Source organism: Oryx dammah, unplaced genomic scaffold, assembly GCF_014754425.2.
Source record: "Oryx dammah isolate SB20612 unplaced genomic scaffold, SCBI_Odam_1.1 HiC_scaffold_28, whole genome shotgun sequence".
Taxonomy (NCBI): Eukaryota; Metazoa; Chordata; class Mammalia; order Artiodactyla; family Bovidae; genus Oryx; species Oryx dammah.
The window spans coordinates 101,479,035-101,502,670 of NW_024070212.1; the positions used below are offsets into that span (position 1 = coordinate 101,479,035).

Below are 23,636 nucleotides of genomic sequence, written 5' to 3' on the forward strand. Positions count from 1 at the left end.
ACACACAATCAATAAAAAGACTTGAAACCAGAACATAGACAAAACATGTAAATAAGAAGACAGACAATTCAATTTTTTAATGGACAAGAGACCTGAATAAACACTAACAAAATAGGAAATGCAAGTGACAAATAATTACACTAAATTCATTTGTAATCAGGGAAATGCTAATTAAAACCAATATGGGATATCATTATGCACCCAGTAGTTTAGCAAAAATTTTAAAGTCTGAAAACATAAAGGGCTGATGAGAAGCAAAGGCATTCTCATACAATACTAGTGCCAGAATAAACTGGTACCACTAATTTAAGAAGAAAGGTTGACATTATCTAGTAAAGCTGAAGATCCACATACTCTATAATTTCCTAAATCTACTCCTAGCTGTATACCCTATACAAATGAATGCACACACAGAAGAATATTCATAGCAGCATAACTGATAAAATTAAAATACATTCAAAATAGATAATAAATTGGAAATAACCCAAATTATAGAGCCTATAGAATGGATAGGCTCATGCTGTATATTCACATGATGGAATAATATATAGCAGTGACAAGCTGATTAAATAATACAAACATAATGTTTTACAAAAAAGCACTTCCCAAAGTTGATTCCTTATATGTAATGTTCAAAAATAAGACAAAACTAAACTACTATATATATTATTTAGGGATGTACATCTTTGTGAAGAGAAAGGGGTTGTGATTAGATAAGAAAAGTTCTAGGCAGTTGGCCAGGAATACATGAACCGTGAACTTCCAGATGTTCAGATATGCAGATGACATCACCCTTGTGGCAGAAAGTGCTGCTGCTGCTAAGTCACTTCAGTCGTATCCAACTCTGTGTGACCCCATAGACAGCAGCCCACCAGGCTCCCCCGTCCCGGGGATTCTCCAGGCAAGAACACTGGAGTGGGTTGCCATTTCCTTCTCCAATGCATGAAAGTGAAAAGTAAAAGTCAAGTCGCTCAGTCGCATCCAACTCTTCGCGACCCCATGGACTACAGCCTACCAGGCTTCTCCATCCATGGGATTTTCCAGGCAAGAGTATTGGAATGGGGTGCCATTGCCTTCTTCAATGGCAGAAAGTGAAGAGGAACTAAAAAGCCTCTTGATGAAAGTGAAAGAGGAGAGTGAAAAAGTTGTCTTAAACCTTAACATTCAGAAAACAAAGATCATGGCATCTGGTCCCATCACTTCATGGCAAATAGATGGGGAAACAATGGAAAGAGTGTCAGACTTTGTTTTTTTGGGCTCCAAAATGACTGCAGATGGTGACTGCAGCCATGAAATTAAAAGACGCTTACTCCTTGGAAGAAAAGTTATGACCAACCTAGATAGCATAATCAAAAGCAGATATTACTTTGCTAACAAAGGTCCGTCTAGTCAAGGCTATGGTTTTTCCAATGGTCATGTATGGATGTGAGAGTTGGACTGTGAAGAAAGCTGAGAGCCAAAGAATTGATGCTTTTGAACTGTGGTGTTGGAGAAGACTCTTGAGAGTCCCTTGGACTGCAAGGAGATCCAACCAGTCCATCCTAAAGGAGACCAGACCTGGGTGTTCACTGGAAGGACTGATGCTGAGGCTGAAACTCCAATACTTTGGCCACCTCATGCAAAGAGTTGACTCATTGGAAAAGACCCTGACGCTGGGAGGGATTGGGGACAGGAGGAGAAGGGGACAACAGAGAATGAGATGGCTAGATGGCATCACCAACTTGATGGACATGAGTTTGGGTGAACTCCGGGAGTTGGCCATGGACAGGGAGGCCTGTCACGCTGCGATTCATGAGGTCACAAAGAGTCGGACACGACTGAGCAACTGAACTGAACTGAACTGAACTGAGGCAGTTGGCAAAGTTGTATTCCTAACAGGACCAGTGGTTACATAGGTATTTATTCAATAACTATTTGTCAAACTTATTTTTAAATTATTATCATTTTTCTGCACATATTCTGTCATATTTCACAGTAAAATTAAAAAAAAAAAACTTTGATTATTCCTGGCATTAAAAGTCATCTCTTTGTCCTCTGCCCCACGCAACAATAAAGTGGTTAAATAAATTCTGATACATCCATTTAAAGGATCAGTCAGTCCAGTTCAGTTGGTTAGTCATGTCCAACTCTTTGCAACCCCATGAATTGCAGCACGCCAGGCCTCCCTGTCCATCACCAACTCCCAGAGTTCACTCAAACTCATGTCCATTGAGTCGGTGATGCCATCCAGCCACCTCATCCTCTGTCATCCCCCTCTCCTCCTGCCCCCAATCCCTCTCAGCATCAGGGTCTTTTCCACTGAGTCAACTCTTTGCATGAGGTGGCCAAAGTACTGGAGTTTCAGCTTTAGCATCAGTCCTTCCAAAGAACACCCAGGAGTGATCTACTTTAGGATGCACTGGTTGGATCTCCTTGCAAGTCCAAGGGACTCTCAAGAGTCTTCTCCAACACCACAGTTCAAAAGCATCAATTCTTTGGCTCTCAGCTTTCTTCACAGTCCAACTCTCACATACATACATGACCACTGGAAAAACCATAGCCTTGACCAGACGGACCTTTGTTGGCAAAGTAATGTCTCTGCTTTTCAATATGCTCTCTAGGTTGGTCATAACTTTCCTTCCAAGGAGTAAGCGTCTTTTAATTTCATGGCTGCAGTCACCATCTGCAGTGATTTTGGAGCCCAAAAAATAAAGTGTGCCACTATTTCCACTGTTTCCCCATCTATTTGCCATGAAGTGATGGGACCAGATGCCATGATCTTAATTTTCTGAATGTTGAGCTTTAAGCCATTTAAAGGATATATGTTATCAAAAAGACAAAGGAAAATCTCTACATACTATTACAGATAGTGAAAACAATAGGCATAATGGAATATAATTTGAATTTTAAGAGAATGGAAATTTTTTTGGAAAGATAGATTAAAAAATTGTTGGCAGTGGTTGCTTAGCAGTATGGAACTGAGGATTTGAGGTGAGAGATAACTCATTTTTCATTCTATTTTATACTGCTTGAATCCTTTTTTACTACGTGCCTATATTAAGTTAAAAAGCCAATAAAAATAAAAACTAATGTTAAATAAAATGTAGTTTATATGTATATCAGGCTTTGCAAAACTTCTTGGGGTTTCAAGTCATCATATGTGGTCCCATTTTGGAAGGAATGATTCTCTCATCTACTTTATGCACAGGTTAGTTCAACATTGAAAGTGAAGTCGCTCAGTCATGTCCGACTCTTTGCGACCCCATGGACTATAGCCTACCAGGCTCCTCCATCCATGGGGTTTTCCAGGCAAGAGTACTGGAGTGGGTTGCCATTTCCTTCTCCAATATTAGTGTATGTAAAATATAACTAGGGAGGCAATGAAATTTTTATAAGCTACAGTTCACAATAATATCTTTGCAAAAAAATTTTTTTAAGTTTTTTAAAGGTATAATCAATACACAACAAACTGAACATATTTACAGTGTACAATTTTTTGTTACATGTATACATTCATGAAACCAACACCACAATCAAGAAAATGAAAATATCCACCACAGGCAAAAGTTTCATACGCTTCCTTAAATTTATTCTTTCCCAACACTGTCCTCGACAACCGCTGATCTGTTTCTGTTATTATATACCAGTTTGCATTTCTAACTGCTTTATACAAATGGAACCATAGACTAGGTACTCTTTTTGGTCTGGCTTATTTCACTCAGATAATTGAGATATATCTGTTTTGTTGTGTATTTTTCTTTTTTATGATAAAGTAATATTCCATTCTATAGATCTATACATTTACCTGTTGATAAACACTTGAGTTGATTATACAATGAAAGTTGCTGTGACACGTGTAAGTCTTTACACGGCCACATGCTTTCATTTCTCTTGGTATGTTCCTAGAAGTGGAATGTAACAGTTGCATATTTAACTTTTTAAGGCAATGCTAAGCAATTTTCAAAGTGGTAGTATCATTTTATATTCCCATCAGTAGAATATGAGGATTACAGTTGCTTCACATTGTCAACAATACTTGATATGGTTAGTCTTTTAATTCTGGGCATTCATTGATATTGATAAATTGATAGTGGTGACTCATTGAGATTTTTGTGTTTTCCTAATAATAAATGAATTTAAGCATTATTTCATATGCTTATTTACTATTTGTATATCTTCTCTGGCGCAGCTGCTTTTAAATTTTTTTGCCCATTTTTTAGTTGGGTTGTATGTGTTATTATTGTTGAGCTATAAGAGTTATTTATATATTTAGATAGAAAGATTTTGTTGGACACATTTTAAAAAAAATATTATATTATCTCCCAGTTTGTGCCTTCCTCTTTTATTTCTGTCTTTCGAAGAGCAACATTCTGAATTTTGATAAAATCCAATTTCATACGCCATGCTCTTCCTGTCTGATAAAAATCTTTCCAAACCCAAGGTCACTAAAATTTTCTTCTGTAGATTTTATCTCCTACATGATCTATGAACTGTTTTGAATTCATTTTTGTATATGGATAGGATAAAGGTATTATAAAGCCTTAAATTTCATGTGTTACCTTCACACCCTTGTACCTCACAGTGCACCAAAAGCCTAACCATGAATTCCCCTGCTTTTGCCAGATATACCCCCATCTGACAGGAAAGATTCCCTACCCAGCTAGTTCCCCTATCAGCCAGAAGAGCTATAGTCTACCTGGTCCTCAGTCATTTAATGATTGTCATTTCACCGCCAACCCATGAAATTGTTTAAGCAAGCCAGTCATACCCTCCCACAGGAACAAAGGGGCACCTCTCCTATTGTTACCACAAAGTCTGTCTCCCGTGGGTCCTGTGAGTTCACTCTGTTCCTGAATACAACCCCCTGTGGCCCTGCCTGACAGGCAGTGTCCTCCCCTGGGCTGTAAGTCTATGTGATTAACTGAACCACATCTCTGTCCAAAGCTGGGTATCATGTGTTTGACTATCTCATAGTATTTAGGGTAGGGACTCCCTCCTTTACCAGTGGGGAAGGGAACTCAATAGAGTTGAGGGAGTTTTTTCTGTTTGCTTTTGCATATGCCTGTCCAATTGTTCCAGCACCATTTGTGCAAAAGCGCATCTTTTCCCCATTAAATTACCTTCCCATCTGTTTTGAAAATCAATTTACCATACAGGTGAGGGTCTTTATTTTGTTCCATTGATCTATATATCTACCTTTATACCAATACCACACATTTCTTGATTACTGCAGCTTTATGGTAAGTCTTGAAAGCGGGAAGAGTGTATCTTCCAACTTGTTCTTCTTTTTCAAAGTTGTTTGGGCTATTCTAGTTCCTTTGCTTTCCTTATCCATTTTAGAATCAGCTTGTCAATTTCTACAAAAAAGTGACTCTACTGATTACTTTATGCTCAGGCAAATGACAACATTAGCTTAAACAAAATATAAACAGGAATGTGACAGAAATGTTATGAATTACATTTTATAATAACAAAATCCTTTATAGTATCTGTTTTAATTCTTCCCGTCCATGAGTTGTAAAACTATGACTTAGTAGTGATCTAAGTAAACTATGATCTTAGCCTTAAAATCATCTAAGACTTCACCTTCAAAACACCAATTTGTTTTATAGATTCCATCTCCTTCATAAATCCTTAGTTCATCTTCCTTTCTCCATTTACACTCTGAGTCTTGTTTTTAGTTCTCATTCTTTAATTATTTATTATTTAACATCTCCTGAAACCCCTGCTTCCAATCTGGCCCCTTTCCAATCCATCTCTCCACGATAGCCAGAGTGATTTTTCTAAAACACAAATCAGATCATGCTGTGCGTGCATGCATGTTACTCTTCTCTTAAAATCATTTAGTGACTCTCCAGACCTTTTACAGCAGTCAGTTATTAGTCAATTTGGAATATTTTTATGCCTCTAGTATGCTCCAGGAACACTACTGGGTGCTGAGTCCAAACTCTCTAGCTTAGCATATGAGTCTCACCATGAAGTGGTTTCTGAAAATATCTCCGGGTGCATTTCTCAGCATTGACTCACATGAACCAGTATGTGTTATACACTGTCTCCTCTGCCAGAAATGCCTTTCCCTTCTTCTTCATCCAACTCACACCTACTCAGCTTTCAAAATGCTACTCAATACCACCTCTTCTGGAAGTCTTTTCTATCCATCCTGACTGAGCCTCTCCCCCAGGTTCTCCTAGCCTTATGTGCCTCACTTTACTAAAGAACTTTCCACACTGAATTATAACCACTAGTTTATTTCTTTCCTTCATTAGCTTCATTTATTTCTTTCATTTTTCTCTCCTTGCAAGTCCAGATCATGTTTAATTTGACTTTGTTCCTACATCTACTAGCACAAAGCCTGGCACACAGTAGGTTCTCAGGAATAATAATGCTAATTAACATGTGGGGCTTCATCTTAGAGCTATACATATATTAAGCAATTTCATTTCATTTACATGATCATCTTGTGGAGTAGGTGAGTTGCTCAGATTTTATAGATTATGATGATGAGGCTCACAAAAATTAAGCAATTTATTCAAGGACATACTGCTCACAAGGGGCAGAGCAGGTCCATTCAAACCTAAAGTTTATATTCTTAAACACTATCAAAATTGGCTTCCTGATATTTTAATGTAGGAAAGGTTAAATAAACACATGCATTTTTTAACTGGCCTGCTTCTTATTCAATTCTGTAGTTAATTTTGGAATACCTGGGAAAAGTCTTTCTGCAGGTTATGGCTCAGACATCTTTGTGGTTCTGGCTTGGGGTTCCCAAGTTCCAGTTTCCTCAAGAGTGTACTTTCCATGATTAAGTGTGTGATCTGTTCACCAGGGCTGCTCAGAGCCACTGTAGACAAGCCTTCTTGATACATTTCAACCTCCTTTGTTTGCATTTCTGTTAGGAAGAAATAACAGAAACAATATTGTCACAAGAAATGCAGGCAAAAAAATAAAAAGTAGTGGGAAAAGGTTCTCAAAAGCAGTAGATACTCTTTAGTTCAGTTCAGTTGCTCAGTTGTGTCCGACTCTGCAACCCCATGAACTGCAGCAGGCCAAGCTTCCCTGTCCATCACCAACTCCCAGAGCCTACTCAAACTCATGTCCATTGAGTCGGTGATGCCATCCAACTATCTTGTCTTCTGTCATCCCCTTCTCCTCCTGCCTTCAATCTTTCCCATCATCAGGGTCCTTTTCCAATGAATTGGTTCTTTGCATCAGGTGGCCAAAGTATTGGAGTTTTAGCTTCAACATCAGTCCTTCCAAAGAATACCCAGGACTGATTTCCCTTAGGATTGACTGGTTGGATCTCCTTGCAGTCCAAGGGACTCTCAAGAGTCTTCTCCAACACCACAATTCAAAAGCATCAATCCTTCGGGACTCAGCTTTCTTTATAGTCCAACTCTCACATCTATACATGACTACTGTAAAAACCATAGCTTTGACTAGATGGACCTTTGGTGGCAAAGTAATGTCTCTGCTTTTTAATATGCTGTCTAGGTTGGTATTCTAGATATTCTTACTACCTGTGTAAGTTTAAAATTTGTCCTTGGATAACTTTTAAAGTGTGTTGTTGTTTCAGTTAGTGTTTGCTAATGTGGCAGGTATTATACTAAGCATTTGAGATAAATTTATCTTATTTAATCCAGTGAGGTAGGAATCATATTATCACTTTTAAGAGATGAGGGCTCAGGCACCAAGAAACTTGTCCATAGTCACTCAGCTAATCCTAAGCCAAAATTCTTAATGATTTCAATATTCAGGTAAATGATTACATTCCAGGAGCCTGTCCTTTCACTTCCTTTACCAGCTAACTTCCAAAAATCTAGTCCTCTATCCCATCTTAGTCACCTACTCCGTATTAATCCCCTAGACCCTGTCATTAGCCTGTATAGTTTCTATAGCCTCTCCCTAGCCTCAATTTCAAACATCCTATTCTCCAATCATCCTTCCCAACCCTTTGTACTAGCAGCTCAATTTCAACAATTTTTGACCATACTGTAAACTAGCATCCATTGATTATAAAGACTTTTTAGCGTTCCTTATTCCATCCCTATTCTCATTTCCTTTCTTACCCAGCTTAGATTCTACAGCCCATCATTACAATCACTCCCCTGAAAATATTCACAATTCTCTTGCCTCCTTTCCTTCCATTATACTTGGTGACAAAACTTCAACCTGTTTAAAGCCAGCACTTCACCAGTGCACTCCAGAAGCTGAATGTAGCTGGAGAAAACGGCACAGACAGTGCTGATTGGTTTCATTTCAAACTCATGACTACCAACCAGCCTCGAGTGGGCCCCTACTGCTGCTCAGCAGTCCTCCTGCATTCCTCTGCTTGTCTTTCTCTCTCATTTTCTAGAGACCTAAACCATTATTTCATCCTTCTCTTTCATCAAATCTATAATACCTCCGACCCCTCCTCACTCTCACCCAAACACCTGACTTTTTATTTCACTGAGAAAAGAGAAGTACTTTGAAAAAAGCTTCCATGAGCGCCCCTTACCAAATCTGCCAGCTCTCTGGTACTCTTCCCTCTTGTGAGATTAAACAAGATACCCTTGTTCCTAAGGCCAGGCCTTCCCCTTGTGCACTGGATCTCATTCCTTCTCTTCTCAAAAAAAAGCTCCTGCAGTTGACTCTTATCTCTGCTGTCTCATGGAGATTTCTTCCCAACTATTCATCTGAGAGACATGGTATAATATCTCCCATTAAAAACAGCAGTGATAGGGACTTCCCTAGTGGTCCAGTGGTTAGGACTCCATGCTTCCATGCAGGGGGCATGGGTTCGATCCCTGGGTGGGAAACTGAGATCCTGCATGCTGCACACAGCATGGCCAAAAAATTTAAAAATGAAAAGTTAAAAATAAATAAATAAGAACAAGGTGATGAAAACCACAAAACCTTTGCTTCACACTCATGTCGCCCTCCAGCTCCTCCACCATTTCTTCATTCCTCTTTGCCGCACAACTTCAAGGAAGGATCACCCATAGCCATGTCCCCTCCCTCTCCTACCATTCTTTCCTGAATTCACTCATTGGCTTTTGTATCCACTGCTCCACAGAAACAGCTCTCCTCGAATCACAATGAGCTCCACATGACCAGATCCAACGGTCAGTCGCCTGTCCTCATTCCACATATCTCATTAATGGTATTTGGCCCAATTGTTCATTTCCTTTTCTGAAAACACCTTCCTCATTTCTCCTTGGGCACCACACTCTGCTAGTTTCCTCTTAGCTTTCATGCCACTCCTTCTCAGACTCCTTTGCTGACTTCTTACCTTTTTAACCTCTAAACACTGGAACACGCCAGGGCCTAGCTCTGAAGCTTCTTCTTTTCACTCCCTAGGGTATCTCCTACCATCCTAAGGCTTTAAGTATTTGCTATACCTGATGACTCCCAAATTTACATCTCTAGTTCACAATGCATTCCAGACATAAATAAATTGCCTATTTGACCTTTCCACTCAGATGTTTAATATTCACATCCAAATGCAGATGTCCAAGAGCAAACTCTTTACTGTCTTCCCTAAATAGGACCACCCCCATCTACCCAAGCTGAGTAGTTAGGATCTCTAGTATTCCAACTGTTCAGGCCAAAGAGCTTGGGGTCACCGGTAATTTCCCAGGGAAGCCCCCTTTTCTCCCACCCAACATGAAATCTGTGACCTTGGTATGTGCTGTGCTGTGCTTAGTTGCTTGTCAGGCTCCTCTGTCCTCGGGATTCTCCAGGCAAGAATACTGGAGTTGCCAAGCCCTCCTCCAGGGGATCTTCCCAATCCAGGGGTCGAACCCAGGTATCCCGCATTGCAGGCAGATTTTTTACCATCTGAGCCACCAGGGAAGCCCATGACCTTGGTATGGTGCTGGCTTAGTCACTAAGTCGTGTCCAACTCTTGCGACCCCATGGGCTGTATAGCCCGCCAGACTCCTCTGTCCATGGGATTCTCCAGGCAAGAATCCTGGAGTGGGTTCCAATTTCCTTCTCCAGGGGATCTTTCCAACCCAGGGATCGAACCCAGGTCTCCTGTGTTGCAGGCAGATTCTTTACCAACTGAGCTACAAGGGAAGCCCCAAGGGAAGACTTTAGTATAGGGCTCCAAAAAACCCATTATCACATCATGTTTGCTCCACTTTCAAAAGACATCCTTTAATTACAGATGCATTTCTGATGTGATTGACATATGTGTTCCTAAAATAAACAAGCGGATCTGTATTTCACAAAAATGCTCACTAAAAATAATGTAGCTTATGGAAAAATGTTGACTTGGAGCACTCAAAACCTTTATCATTGCATAATTAGTGCTATAAAAAACACTGAGAATCCTAATTATATTGGTTCATTAAAGAGATGTGTCAAATTCCTAAAAAAATTAAGGGAATACTATAGCAAATATAAGTAAACAATGTAAAGAAATAGAGGAAAATAGAATGGGAAAGACTAGAGACCTCTTCAAGAAAATTAGAGATACCTAGGGAACATTTCATGCAAAGATGGGCACAATAAAGGACAGAAATGGTATGGACCTAACAGAAACAGAAGATATTAAGAGGGGGTGGCAAGAATACACAAAAGAACTAAAAGATCTTAATGACCCAGATAACCACGATGGTGTAATCACTCACCTAGAGCCAGACATTTTGCAATGTGAAGCCACGTGGGCCTTAGGAAGCACTACTGCTAACAAAGCTAGTGGTAGTGATAGAATGCCAAAGGAGCTGTTTCCAATCCTAAAAAAATGATGCTGTTAGGGTGTTGCACTCAATATGCCAGCAAATTTGGAAAACTCAGCAGCGGTCACAGGACTGGAAAAGGTCAGTTTTCATTCCAATCCCAAAGAAAGGCAATGTCAAAGAATGTTCAAACTACTGCACAATTGCACTCATTTCACATGCTAGCAAGGTAATGCTCAAAATCCTTCAAGCTAGGCTTCAACAGTACATGAACCAAGAACTTCCAGATGTACAATCTGGATTGAGAAAAGGCAGAGGAACCAGATATCAAATTGCCAACATCTGTTGGATCACAGAAAAAGCAACAGAATTCCAGAAAAACTCTACTTCTGCTTCATTGACTATGCTAAAGCCTCTGACTGTGTGGATCACAACAAACTGTGGAAAATTATTAAACATATGGGAATACCAAACCACCTTACCTGTCTCTGAAAAGCGTGTATGCAGGTCAAGAAGCAACAGTTAGAACTGGACACAGAACAATGGACAGGTTCCAAATTGGGAAAGGAATACGTCAAAGATGTATATTGGCACCCTGCTTATTTAACTTAAATGAAGAGTACATAATGTGAAATGCTTGGCTGAATGAAGCACAGGCTGGAATCAAGATTGTCAGAAGAAATATCAATAATCTCAGATATGCAGATGATACCACCCTAATGGCAAAAGTGAAGAGGAACTAAAGAGCCTCTTGATGAAGGTGAAAGAGGAGAGTGAAAAAGCTGGCTTAAAACTCAACATTCAAAAAACTAAGATCATGGCACCTGGTCCCATCACTTCATAGCAGATTGATGGGGAACAATGGAAACAGTGGCAGACTTTATTTTCCTGGGTTCCAACATCACTGCAGACGGTGATTGTAGCCCTGAAATTAAGACGCCTGCTCCTAGGAAGAAAAACTATGACAAACCTAGACAGCATATTAAAAAGCAGACATCACTTTGTCAACAAAGGCATAGCCAAAGCTACGGTTTTTCCAGTAGTAATATACAGATGTGAAAGTCGGACCATAAACAAGGCTGAGTGCCAAAGAACTGATTTTCTTGAACTGTGGTGCCAGAGAAGACTCTTGAGAGTCCCTTGGACATCAAGGAGATCAAACCAGTCAATCCTAAAGGAAATCAATCCTGAATATTCACTGGAAAGACTGATGCTGAAGCTGAAGTTCCATTACTTTAGCCACTTGATGTGAAGAGTCAATTCAATGGAAAAGACCCTGATGCTGGGAAAGATTGAGGACAAGGAGGAGAAGAGGGTGACAGAGTGAGATGGTTGGATGGCATCACTGACTCAGTGGCCATGAGTCTGAGCAAGCTCCAGGAGACAGTGAAGGACAGGGAAGTCTGGCGGGCTACAGTCCATGGGATAGTAAAGAGTTGGACATGACTGAACAACACAGCAAATATAGGGAATTCCCAGGTGGCACTAGTGGTAAAGAATCCGCCTGCCAATGCAGGAGACATGGGTTCTACCCCTGGGTCGGGAAGACCCCCTAGAGTAGGAAATGGCTTCCCACTTCAGGATTCTTGCCTGGAAAATTTCATGGACAGAGGAGCCTGGCAGCTGCAGTCTGTGGAATTGCAAAGAGTCAAACTACGACCGAGCACACACACACATGTACACAGCAAATATAGGACTCTGTCTTCTTTTTAAAATCAGGTTTGCTGTAAAAATGAGATAAAGAAGGAGCTGAGCCTGCAGGGTAAAACAGAGGCAAAATGCAAAGGATTAGGAATATCTTTGCAATAAGCACCTTCAAGGCAAAATATGTAGCCAAACAGCCCAGAAGAAGAAAGTGGGATGAATGGGCTTTAGGTACAAACTCCACGGCTTGTTGGTGAACCCAAATCATTAATATCCTGGGGAATACAAATCATTAATATGCTGGGGAAAATGGTATGTGAACTTCCACATATAACTCCCATTATAATGACATTACTCCCCTATTTCCCAATCCTTCATGAGCTAATTAATTTATGCTAGTAACAGGGCACAGAGGAGCTTTTGCTTCTTACAGCAAGGCAGATTTGAGCCCTTAACGACCTTGCAGCTGAGAAAAACTAAAAATGCCAGGAAAAATTTTAAATTCCTAAAATGCAATCACAATACAAACAAAACTAGAATGCAAGCTTTCGAGCCAGCAGAAGAAAACTCAGTTATCCAATGGAAAACAAAAAAGGGGGGGAAAATTGAAACTAGAGTGAAGTACAAATGAACTATATCTTATGATTAGCTCAATTCACTCTGCACCTTAGATTTAAAATACAGAAAACTGTCCATCACGGATCCTTGTGAAAGAAAGTTCTAAAATGAAAAAATGGAAAATGATTCCAAATAGGATATCTGAAATCAAAGAAAAATGCTAAGCAAAGAAAATAATAAATGTGTGGTAAATATAAATATTCACTGGCGTAAAATGACCCCATGGTGTGCTGCAGTCCATGGGGTCATAAAGACTTGGATACAACTCAGTGACTGAACTGAACTGAAATCCAAATAAACACTGAATATCATAATAAAAGCTAATTTATCGAGTTAAAAAAAATACAATATTTTAAAGGGGTCCTGTCTGTATCGTCCTTTGTAGCTCTGGAGTACTTTATAAACATTTCCTGAGCCCTTAACCTGCTAGGTACTTTACAAGGCTGGAGCTGTTGAGACCCCAGAAACCAAGGAGACTAGGACGTGATCTCTGCCCCAGAAGAGCTGACACAGATCATGATGACCTAGTGCGCTACGTGCTGTAACTGACATTAAAGAAAAGAACCATTCTGCACTCTCTCACACACATTTCAGAATATTTCAGAATACATACCTTAAAAAGATAGGCAGAAAATAAACCTAAAACATTACAAATACTTTTCTTGAGGTGGAGGGTATGTAGTAATTTTTTCCCTTCCTTCTGTTTTTATACATTTCCCCAATTTTCTATAATTGTCAAACTCTACTTATTAGAATTAGAGAAAAAATTTACATTTTTTACAAAAGGAAAAATGACCTGGTTTGAGTTGGAGCTCTTTAAACTCATGTCTAGGCTGTTTGTTTTCCTTTTCATAACTAGGAGAAAATGCTTCTTTTTCCTCTGGTAAGTCACAGACATGGTTGGCATAGTTTTCCACCTAAGAAGAAAATAATACATTTTCTTACCAGACTATTAAGTGAAAGAGTCATTAAGAGATCACCATACCATCAATGTTTATAATCTGAGAAATAAAAGAAAACTCAACTTTGCTTAAGCGTGGACTCAGTATTTGATGTCTCTCCCTAAACTTCCTGTTGTCACATTAGCAGATGCTGGTTCCCCACAGATAGGATGACACATCTCTACAAATTTCTGGGAAAATCACAATCTCTGATTTTTTTTCCATGAACAACTCAGGTTTCAAATCAAGTCTCCTTATCTATGGTTTAGGAAATACTGTCATGATACTCAGGAACAGAGAAATATCTACACAATAATTATTTATACTCTTAAGCAAAACTCATGATTAGAATGCCTGAAATTTTTTTCATTCATAATAGTTGCTTATTTTAATTAACTATTAATTTAAATTAAAATTATTATATAAATTATGTTTTAAGGTGTTAAAAAATGATGAAATGTTAATAGGAGCTTTATTAAAATAAACTATCAGGTATCCTTTAAAAATAGTTTCTGATTAATAGGGCAGCTTCACAAAAGGTACTTCTATGTGGCTAATAATAATAGATTGAAAGCAAACTGTATGCTCCAGGTACTCTGTTAAGGACATCAAATACCGAGTTTTCACCACAAACCTATGACACTGTTATCTTCTCCTTTATAGGTGAGGAAGGAGACTGAGAGAGGCTGAGGGTGTTGCATTGTCAAGCAAGACAGAAAGGCTGGAGCCAGACTTCACACTCTTACTAGGCCAAATCGCTTAGAAGTAGGCTGCAATCCATGGAGTCGTGAAGAGTGGGACACAACTGACGCTACTTAGGAGCAGCAGCAGCGGCAGACTACCAAAGTAACTGCATTTTGCTGAATTGTGTTGAAGCGTTCTGGGGACAACTACTCAGAATAGGAACAAAAAGCTGGATGGTATAGTAGAAAGAACACAGAACTGCAGCCCAGCTTTATCACTTCCTGGTATGATTCCGTTTCCTTCTCTTTAAAATGGCAGGAACAATACTATTTATTTCTAGTAATAATACTCTTTATCAAATACTTGGTGGGTGCCAAGAACATATGTGAAATGTTTGTTTGATACACATTGGGTGTAAACCTCACAAATCCTTTTTAAGGAGCTATTCTCAGCTCTAAAATACAGATGAGAAATTTTACGCTCAAAGAAGTAACTTGCTCAGGGTGACACAAGAGAGGCGGTGCCAAAGGCAATTTTTCACCCTCACCTGCCTAATGTTAAAGTTGATGGTCTACTATGCTAACTGCTCTCTTCTTTAAGAGTTTGGGAATCAGACTGCCCTCCAAGAGTTAACTTTAAAAATCAACAGGTTAGCTGAGCTGAGCTGTCAGGACACAATAGAGTGATCTGCAAGTGACCTGAGAGAATTTATTAACTCATTTAAAGAAAGCAGCTTAACTGTGCAAACAGAAGAGGCTGGTTTTACACTCAAGGACGTAGTCAAAAATGTTTCTTGAGGTGGTTCATTTGCTTTAGTAAAGTTTTTTCTTTTTCCCTTTCTTTCTTTTGTGTGGTTTTCAAGAAATACCAAACAGCAAAATGGCACTTTATAAAACTAAAGATGTCTGCCTAGGTAGCAAACAGGATATAAAGCCCAACATTAGGCAAGCAATGAAATGTCCCTTGTTAATCTAATCACAGTGATGTTTAACTGCTGTTGAACTTAGTACTTAAAGATACACTGTAAATAGCCATTCCTTCAAGGCAAGAAAATGTTGGATCAGCAAAGCATTAAAGATAGTTGTTTTACTTATTTTTTATTACCTTTGTATTTCCAGGAAGAGAAATGCAAATTTGTTCTTATGCTGGAGTTTTTTCTTTATATTTTGAGAAGTTGGAAACAACTTTATTAAAGGAAATTTAAGTATCTGGAGTAAAAAAAATAAAGTATCTTATACGTAAGAATGTAGGTTAATCAGTATTGGATACATCAAAAAGAGTGATTAAAGTGTCAAATGTGTCACTATATGCTCCTCTACTGGCTTGGTACTGAGGTTCTAGGATATAACAGGCCCAGAAATAAGGGCAGGGATGATAGTCTGATTGTAGAAATACGGTTATCTTAGCTGGTGCTCTAAAAAATCAGAATCATTTCACTTGTTCAGCAAGAAAACATTTGATTAAAATTTGGCTTCCTATGTAGTGGTGTGTCTATAGAGGAAAAATGCAGCAGCCACAGGATCTATGAGTCTGGTTCCTCTGGTAGTTCTATTTCTTACGGCTATTTAAAAAACTGGCTCGATTTTTCTACAAACTTTTCTGGGAGTTTGGCCAGTACAAGGCCACCTTTGAGAAGCAGATCCATGCCCTGTAGGCTGACTAGTCAGATCTCTAAGCCTAATAGCCAGAGAGTCAGCTAGAGGGTTGGTAATTGAGATAAGGATGAATTTCCTAAGATAATGAAAGCCACCTTCAGCAGACCTATTTGGATATTCAACTAGTCCTCTCTGGGCAATGTCCTATACATGTATTCTATTGGAAACCAATACAGATTGCTGATATATTTCATGAAAAAAAAGTATACACATGAATGCTTGGCAAACTACGCAGTGATATTCAAATATCGCTTTTTAATATGTTAACATAATGGAAGGATGATGACCAAAACCACAGTTTCTTTTTTCCTTTTTGGCCACATCGCACGGAACTTCCCCAACCAGGGATAGAACCCTTGCCTCCTACAGTGGAAGCACAGAGTCTTAATCACTGAACCACCAGAGACGTCCCAAAACCATGGCTATCTCAAAATTATGATATTACTTCTTACGTCTTTAATTTCTTCCATGTGCTTCACTGACAGCTCTTCTAGATTTCTGGAAGCAGTCATCAGCCTGTCTTTGCTGTAACAAGCACCAGACAAAACAATAGTTGTTCTTCTGTTAAGGCAGGCGGTTCAATTCCTTCTTTCTCAGGATGGTGAAGTAAATCTTCTAATTGAAATTTTCCCTTGATAAAAGACATAAGCATATGTATGTATGTACAAACACACAACTGAGCATGCAAGAAATCTGTTATGTTTATATGCCTACAGTTAGACTCCTTACAAAGTATAGCTTAGTTTCCCTATTAATTAAAGATTATGTTATCAAGTTATAATGTGCACGTACATGAAATAGCTAAAGTACAAAAAAATTAAAGCTTTGAAGAGTTCTATTTATCCTCTAAAATAAGAAAAGCATGTGTTAAAATATACAAGCTTTCTGCCTGCCCAGTTCTGAAGTTTGTAATTTAATAATCTGAAAATCTCCCCAAGGCCCCTCGCAATGTTATAAATCCCAAAGTAGTTTTTGTCTATTAAGTATTTAGAAAGAAAAGGATTCCTCTGGGAGCTAGAAAGCCATTAATTCTCTACTATCAAGGAATTATTTTGCTCCTAGAAAGTGTCTTGTAACTTCTGTTGACTTCTAAGTCATTTAGCTTGCTTCTAAAACTTGATCTAAGCCTGCCATTGATACTGTCTTTAATTTTTTTAACTTGAAAGTAGTCAGGATTGCTACGTAACAGCTTGCACTACATGGTGTGGAAGAGATAAATGTCTGCTGATTGATGGAATGGTATCTGTGTTATGAGAATCACTAAAGCATCACTATGAACAAAGCCAGAGAAGGTGATGGAATTCCAAATGAGCTATCTCAAATCCTAAAAAATGATGCTGTGAACGTGCTGCATTCAATATGCCAGCAAATTTGGAAAACTCAGCAGTGGCTACAGGACTGGAAAAAGTCAGTGTTCATTCCAAACCAAAAGAAAGGCAGTGTCAAAGAATGTTCAAACTACTGCACAACTGTACTCATCTCACATGCTAGCAAAGTAATGCTCAAAATTCTTCAAGCTAGGCTTCAACAATATGTGAACCAAGAACTTCCAGATGTTCCAGATGGATTTAGAAAAGGCAGAAAAACCAGAGATCAAATTGCCAAAATCTACTGAATCACAGAAAAAGCAACAGAATTCCAGATAAATATCTACTCCTGCTTCATTGACTATGCTAAAGACTTTGACTGTATGGATCAAAACAAACTGTGGAAAATTCTTAAAGAGATGGGAATACCAGATCACCTCACCTGCCTCTGAGAAACCTGTATGCAGGTCAAGAAGCAACAGTTAGAACTGGACATGGAACAATGGACAGGTTCCAAATTGGGAAAGGAGTACATCAAAGCTGTATATTCTCATCCTCTTATTTAACTTATATTAGAGTACATCATATGAAATGCTGGGCTGAATAAAGCACAAGCTAGAATCAAGATTGACAGGAGAAATATCAATAATCTCAGATATGCAGATGATACCACCTTTATGGCACACAAAGTGAAGAGGAACTAAAGAGCCTCTTGATGAAGGTGAAAGAGGAGAGTGAAAAAGCTAGCTTAAAACTCAAAATTCAAAAAACTGAGATCATGGCATCTGGTCCCATGACTTCATGGCAAATAGAGAAACAATGGAAACAGTGACAGACTTTATTTTCATGGGCTCCAAAATCACTGTGGACAGTGACTGCAGCTATGAAATTAAAAGACACTTGCTCCTTGGAAGAAAAGCTATGACAAACCTAGACAGTGTATTAAAAAGCAGAGATACTACTTTGCCAACAAAGGTCCATATAGTCAAAACTGTAGTTTTTCCAGTAGTCATGTATGAATGTGAGAGTTGGACCATAAAGAATGAGCGTCGAAAAATTGATGCTTCTGAACTGTGGTGTTGGAGAAGACTCTTGAGAGTCCTTGGACTACAAGAAGATCAAACCAGTCAGTCCTAAAGGAAATCAATCCTGAATATTCACTGGAAGGACTGATGCTGAAGCTGTAGCTCCAATACTTTGGCCACCTGATGAGAAGAGCTGACTGGTTAGAAAAGACCCTGATGCTGGGAAAGACTGAAGGCAGGAAGAGAAGGGGACAACAGAGGATGAGATGGTTGGATGGCATCACCAACTCAATGGACATGAGTTTAAGCAAGCTCCGGGACATGGTGAAGGACAAGGAAGCCTGGCGTGCTGCAGTCCATGGGGTTGCAAAAAGTCTGACATGACTAAGAGACTGAACAACAATTGTGAATAAGACTTGCTGGTATAATCAAATATATTAATAACTTTTAACTAAGTTAATGTGACCCAGATTATAGGGATAAGCATAATTGTTATTGAACTGCAGTTAGTCTACATAATCATGATCAGTTTTGCTTTTTTAACAGTAAAACTATATTTTGATTATTTTTATCTTTTCTTGATGTTTTCCAGAGTTTCATTCTTTTCACATCAACAGCTCTTGTGGATGATATATAAAATGTTAATTATCATCTGATACATTAAAGAGAAAAAAGGATTCAGATCTGAATTTTAGTGCCCCACGCATCTTCCCCGTGACTTATAGCTAAAAGTCTTCTTGTGCTCCTCACCCTACTCCCATCATCTGGTCCCCATTCATATCCTCCTCCCTACAAGGTCTCTGAGCACTATTCAGTTCCTTGTGGTTTTAGTTCTGAGTATTAGAGGACCCAAGACGCTAGCAATCCATTTGGCAATATAGAAAAATGCTTCTGTTATAATAAAGAGAAAAAGTAGAACATAAAGGTATTATTAACAACTATGTAAAAATCAGACACATAGAATGGAAGCAAATACATCAAAATGTTAAAACACAACTGTGATAAATTGGTGAGATTATGAATAATAAGAAAACAAATGTTTGAATTCTTACTGTGAGTTGCTTGCCCCCAGACAGTAGCATACGCCCCGTCACCCTACCATGTTGTGGGGTAGAGTGGGGCAGTCTTAAGCTGGAGGAAGTTGAAAGGAGAAGTGGATGGGGGATATTGAGAATACTTTTGCATTCCTGGCTTCTGGGAAAGTTGGGGTACTGGAGGGTAAGCAGCGATACAGGAAAAGGAAGCTTGTCTGGTCCAGACGGTGGCATAGGGTGCAAGTCAATAGCCAAGCGTATGACTCATCCAAGCTCCCAGACTGAACACCCTTCCAAAGCCAGAGGACTTTAACCTCCATTCTACTTATTTATCTAAGCCCTTGGCTTCCACTGAGCTCTTGTCACAACCTAAACTACTGTTGAAATCCCACAATTCTAAATTCCAAATGTCCCACTGGTCCATCTTCCACTCTTTTGTGTGTGTAGTAAATATATGAAACTTAAAATTTACCACTTTAACCATACTGAAGTGTGGAACTCAGTGGTACTAAGAACACTCTTGGTGCTGTGCAATCGTCACTGCTATCCATTTTCAGAACATTTTCATTATCCCAAACATAAGCTCTGTATCCATTAAACAACGAGACCCCATTTCCCACTCTCTAATTTCTGTCTCTTTAAATGTGCCTATTCCAGGTACCTCATATGAGTGGAATCATACATTTGTCCCTTTGTTTCTGGCTTATTTCACTTAGCATGTCTTCAGGTTTCACCCTCTTCATATCATGGATCAGAATTTCCTTCCTTTTTAAGGCTGAATAACATTTCACTGTATCTATTTTGGTTATCCACTCATCTGTTGATGGGCATTTGAGTTGTTTCCACCTTTTGACTATTGCTGTGAAACACTGGTGTAACTAGTATCTAAGTCCCTGCTCTAGCTGTTTTGGGCATCTTCCTAGGAATGGAATTTTGGGATATATAAATCTATGTATATTAACTTTTGGGGGGACTGCCATAAATATATTAAAAAATAGCCATAGAAATGGGTGTGAAGTTGTTGCTCTCTTAAACTATTCTACAATGACAGTTGAAACCTCCAGTCCCTGGACCATTACATCTTGTCTCAAATTACCAAATACTCTTTGGCTTCACTTATTTCCCCCCCAAGCCCAGACACTATTGTGGTTCATCTCAATCAGTCTATCATCAATGTTTCCAGTTATCTAACCCCTTGTCCCATCTTCCCTGCAAATCCAAACTGGGGGGAAAGTTGGACCATCTGACTTGTCTCTACCTATTTTAGTTTGCTGAGTGCTGGGAGAGAGAAATGAACAAGTATGCACACTGGAGCCACTACAAATCCATGGTCTGCCGCCTGAGCCAAGCTTCTCTACTTGCAAAGGTCATTCCATGCACTTGGCTAGTTTCTGCTACCATTTCACTCAGTATATATTCAGAACTTCCACCTGTCCCATCAAACTCCAAACCTCACCTCTCCCCTCTGTTGGCAGATGACCATGTCTCCCACAGCACTAGTAAAAACTAAGGCAATCATAAGACTGTCAGCTTCTTCTACAGCCACCAATACACTAACCACCATTTTTAGAGATCCTGCTCCCTTTCCCTTCTCAGAGGAAGAGTTTTCCATTCTCTTGTCCAAAGCAAATCCCTTTACCCGTGTTCCAGATCCCATCTCGGATTGCTTCTTTTTTATTTTCTGTTGGCTCACTATCTCCCTCTCAACTGATGTCATCTCCTTAGGTTAAGATGTCTTTGATGGTAAAAATAAAGATACAAAATAACACTCCTTTGATCCTACCATATCCCCTTCTCGAGTTACTGTCCTCTTTCTAATCTATCTTACCCTCCTCAAGTCACAGCATTTGGCTTCTGCTCTTACTACTGTACTCATACTCTCATTCAGCAACAACCCTCAAAATGCCAAATTCAACTGGACATGTTTCTGCTCTTTTTAGGAGTGGTATCTGTTCACTCCTTTCTGTTCTGTGATGTCACTTTTTCCTGTTCTCACTCTTACCTCCCTGGCCTTTCCTTTCCTGTGTTCTTCCTGGGCTCTTCAACAGACACATCAAATGCCACCATTCCTAAGAACCCTGCCTTTGGCTCTCCACCCTTCTCACTATCATGGTGATGAATAGCTCAGGCAGGGGAGTCTGACATTCCTTGGTTCAAATCCTGGCTCCATCACTTTCTAGTTGTGTGACTAACACAAGTCATCTAACTTCTTTAAATTTTGATTGCCCCCAGAGAGAATGGATATAATAGTAATGCCAATCTCATTGGATTATTATGAAAATTAAACAATAATCCATCTCTGCTAAGCTCCTGGTCTATCTAGAAAAATTGGCAAGAAACAAATAAACTGAAGTTAGAACAAATATAAATAAGTAAATGTAGCAGAAATTGCCAGTTTTCCTTATATATATATATATACATATATATATATATATATTTAAAACATGTTTATTTTTAATTGATTGATGATTGTGTATTCTTCTTTTTTCCTGCAAAAATAAGTTTGTTTTTTTTTTGGACTGGTCACAAGGATGCCTGCCTTCTGCTAGATACACCCATGTGACTAAATTCTGACCAATAGGATGTAAATGGAATTTTGTGCCACCTAGTTTAGGAAATGTTCTTAAAGGAAAAGGATGGCCTCATCCTCTTCCTTTCTACTGGCTGGAATGCAGACAAAGATAGTTTGAAGCTTGAGCATCTATTCTGGACACCATGATGTGGAAGCCACAGGCCACGGATGATATACTATCATGAGTGAAGAAATCTGAATCTTTGGCAATTTCAAAATGCTGCCCTATCAGTTCTGGGATGCTTGCTTCTTGACTTTTATGTGACTTTTATTTTTCAAGCCATTATTATTGTGAGTTTTCTGGCCTTTATAGTTGACCAATCCTAACTACTCAGGAGGGTTATTGGAAGAATAAGATACAAGGGCATATGCTGCAAACAAGGAGATCAAACCAGTCCATCCTAAAGGAAATCAGTCCTGAATATTCACTGGAAGGACTAATGTTGAAGCTGAAGCTCCAATGTTTTGGCCACCTGATGTGAAGAACTGACTCACTGGAAAAGACCCTGATGCTGGGAAAGATTAAAGGCAGCAGGAGAAGAGAACGACCAAGGATGAGATGGTTGGATGGCATCACTGACTCAATGGATGGGAGTTTGAGCAAGCTCTGGGAGCTGGTGATGGACAGGGAAGCCTGGTGTGTGCTGCAGTCTATGGGGTCACAAAGAGTTGGACACAACTGAGCGACTGAACTGAACTGAAACCTGGTTTGGTTGGTGGTTTAGTCGCTAAGTTATGTCCGACTCTTGCGACCCCATGGACTGTGGCCTTCCAGGCTCCTCTGTCCGTGGGATTCTCCAGGCAAGAATACTGGAGTGGGTTGCCATTAACCTAGTTACATGGAAAATGGACATGGAACTAGAGAGTCATTGCTAGTCTATCCTGACCCATAAGGTCTTTTGCCTGTGTTTCCCTATGAACCTGCTCCCATTTACTTGCTTTTCCCCAAGGATGGACTTTCTCTGTATGCTCAACAGCAAAGCTAAAAACAGTCATCTGAGTCCTAAACCTATGTAATTTTTCAGATTAAGTCATTTCTTTTATCTATCCCTTTTAGTTCAAATTTATGAAAGAGAGACAATTATTTGTTACTCACGCCATGAATTGCTCCCCTCTCCCTGAAGTTAGCTGTACAATATTCCTTGTTCAGTTAGCTGTGGCTAGGACAGGTGGGAAGTAGGGATAAGAATACAGCCACCAAGCCTATCCTTTAAGCAAGGATTGGCAGAAAAGTACAAGTTCCAGGGCAGAGGATGTAGGCAAGAAGGCAATACAAAATAAATCTACTAGTTAAGAAAAAATGCATATCCAACTCTCTAGTGTACAACTCAGTTTGAAAAATCCACTCATCTTTCTTAACACTTGGTCTTCCATCTGTATCCCAGTTAAAAAAATCACAATCAATATAGTCTCCCAAGTCAGAAATCTGGGAGTCATCTTTGGCTATTCATCCCACTCTCATGGACAACCAGTCCCTGCATTTGTGGATTCCATCTCTTTGATCATTTTCCAA

General features: G+C 39.3%; 1 protein-coding gene across 8 annotated transcripts in view; it reads right to left on the bottom strand.

The window, feature by feature from the left end:
* Positions 1-23,636, bottom strand: part of CCDC30 (coiled-coil domain containing 30) — a 136,880-nt gene that overhangs the window by 109,752 nt on the left and 3,492 nt on the right. For 4 of the 8 annotated variants that reach the window (XM_040231493.1, XM_040231495.1, XM_040231489.1 and 1 more), the window contains exons 2-4: positions 16,638-16,816; positions 13,702-13,822; positions 6,684-6,868 (exon numbers count right to left, since the gene is read on the bottom strand). In XM_040231493.1, the coding sequence (XP_040087427.1) occupies positions 6,684-6,868; positions 13,702-13,822; positions 16,638-16,697 (366 nt within the window). In that variant the 5' untranslated portion in view covers positions 16,698-16,816. Of the gene's footprint in view, positions 1-3,784; positions 5,337-6,683; positions 6,869-13,701; positions 13,823-15,634; positions 15,739-16,637; positions 16,817-23,636 lie in introns of those variants that run through there. The other 4 variants (XM_040231494.1, XM_040231488.1, XM_040231492.1 and 1 more) reach the window with 3 other exon arrangements.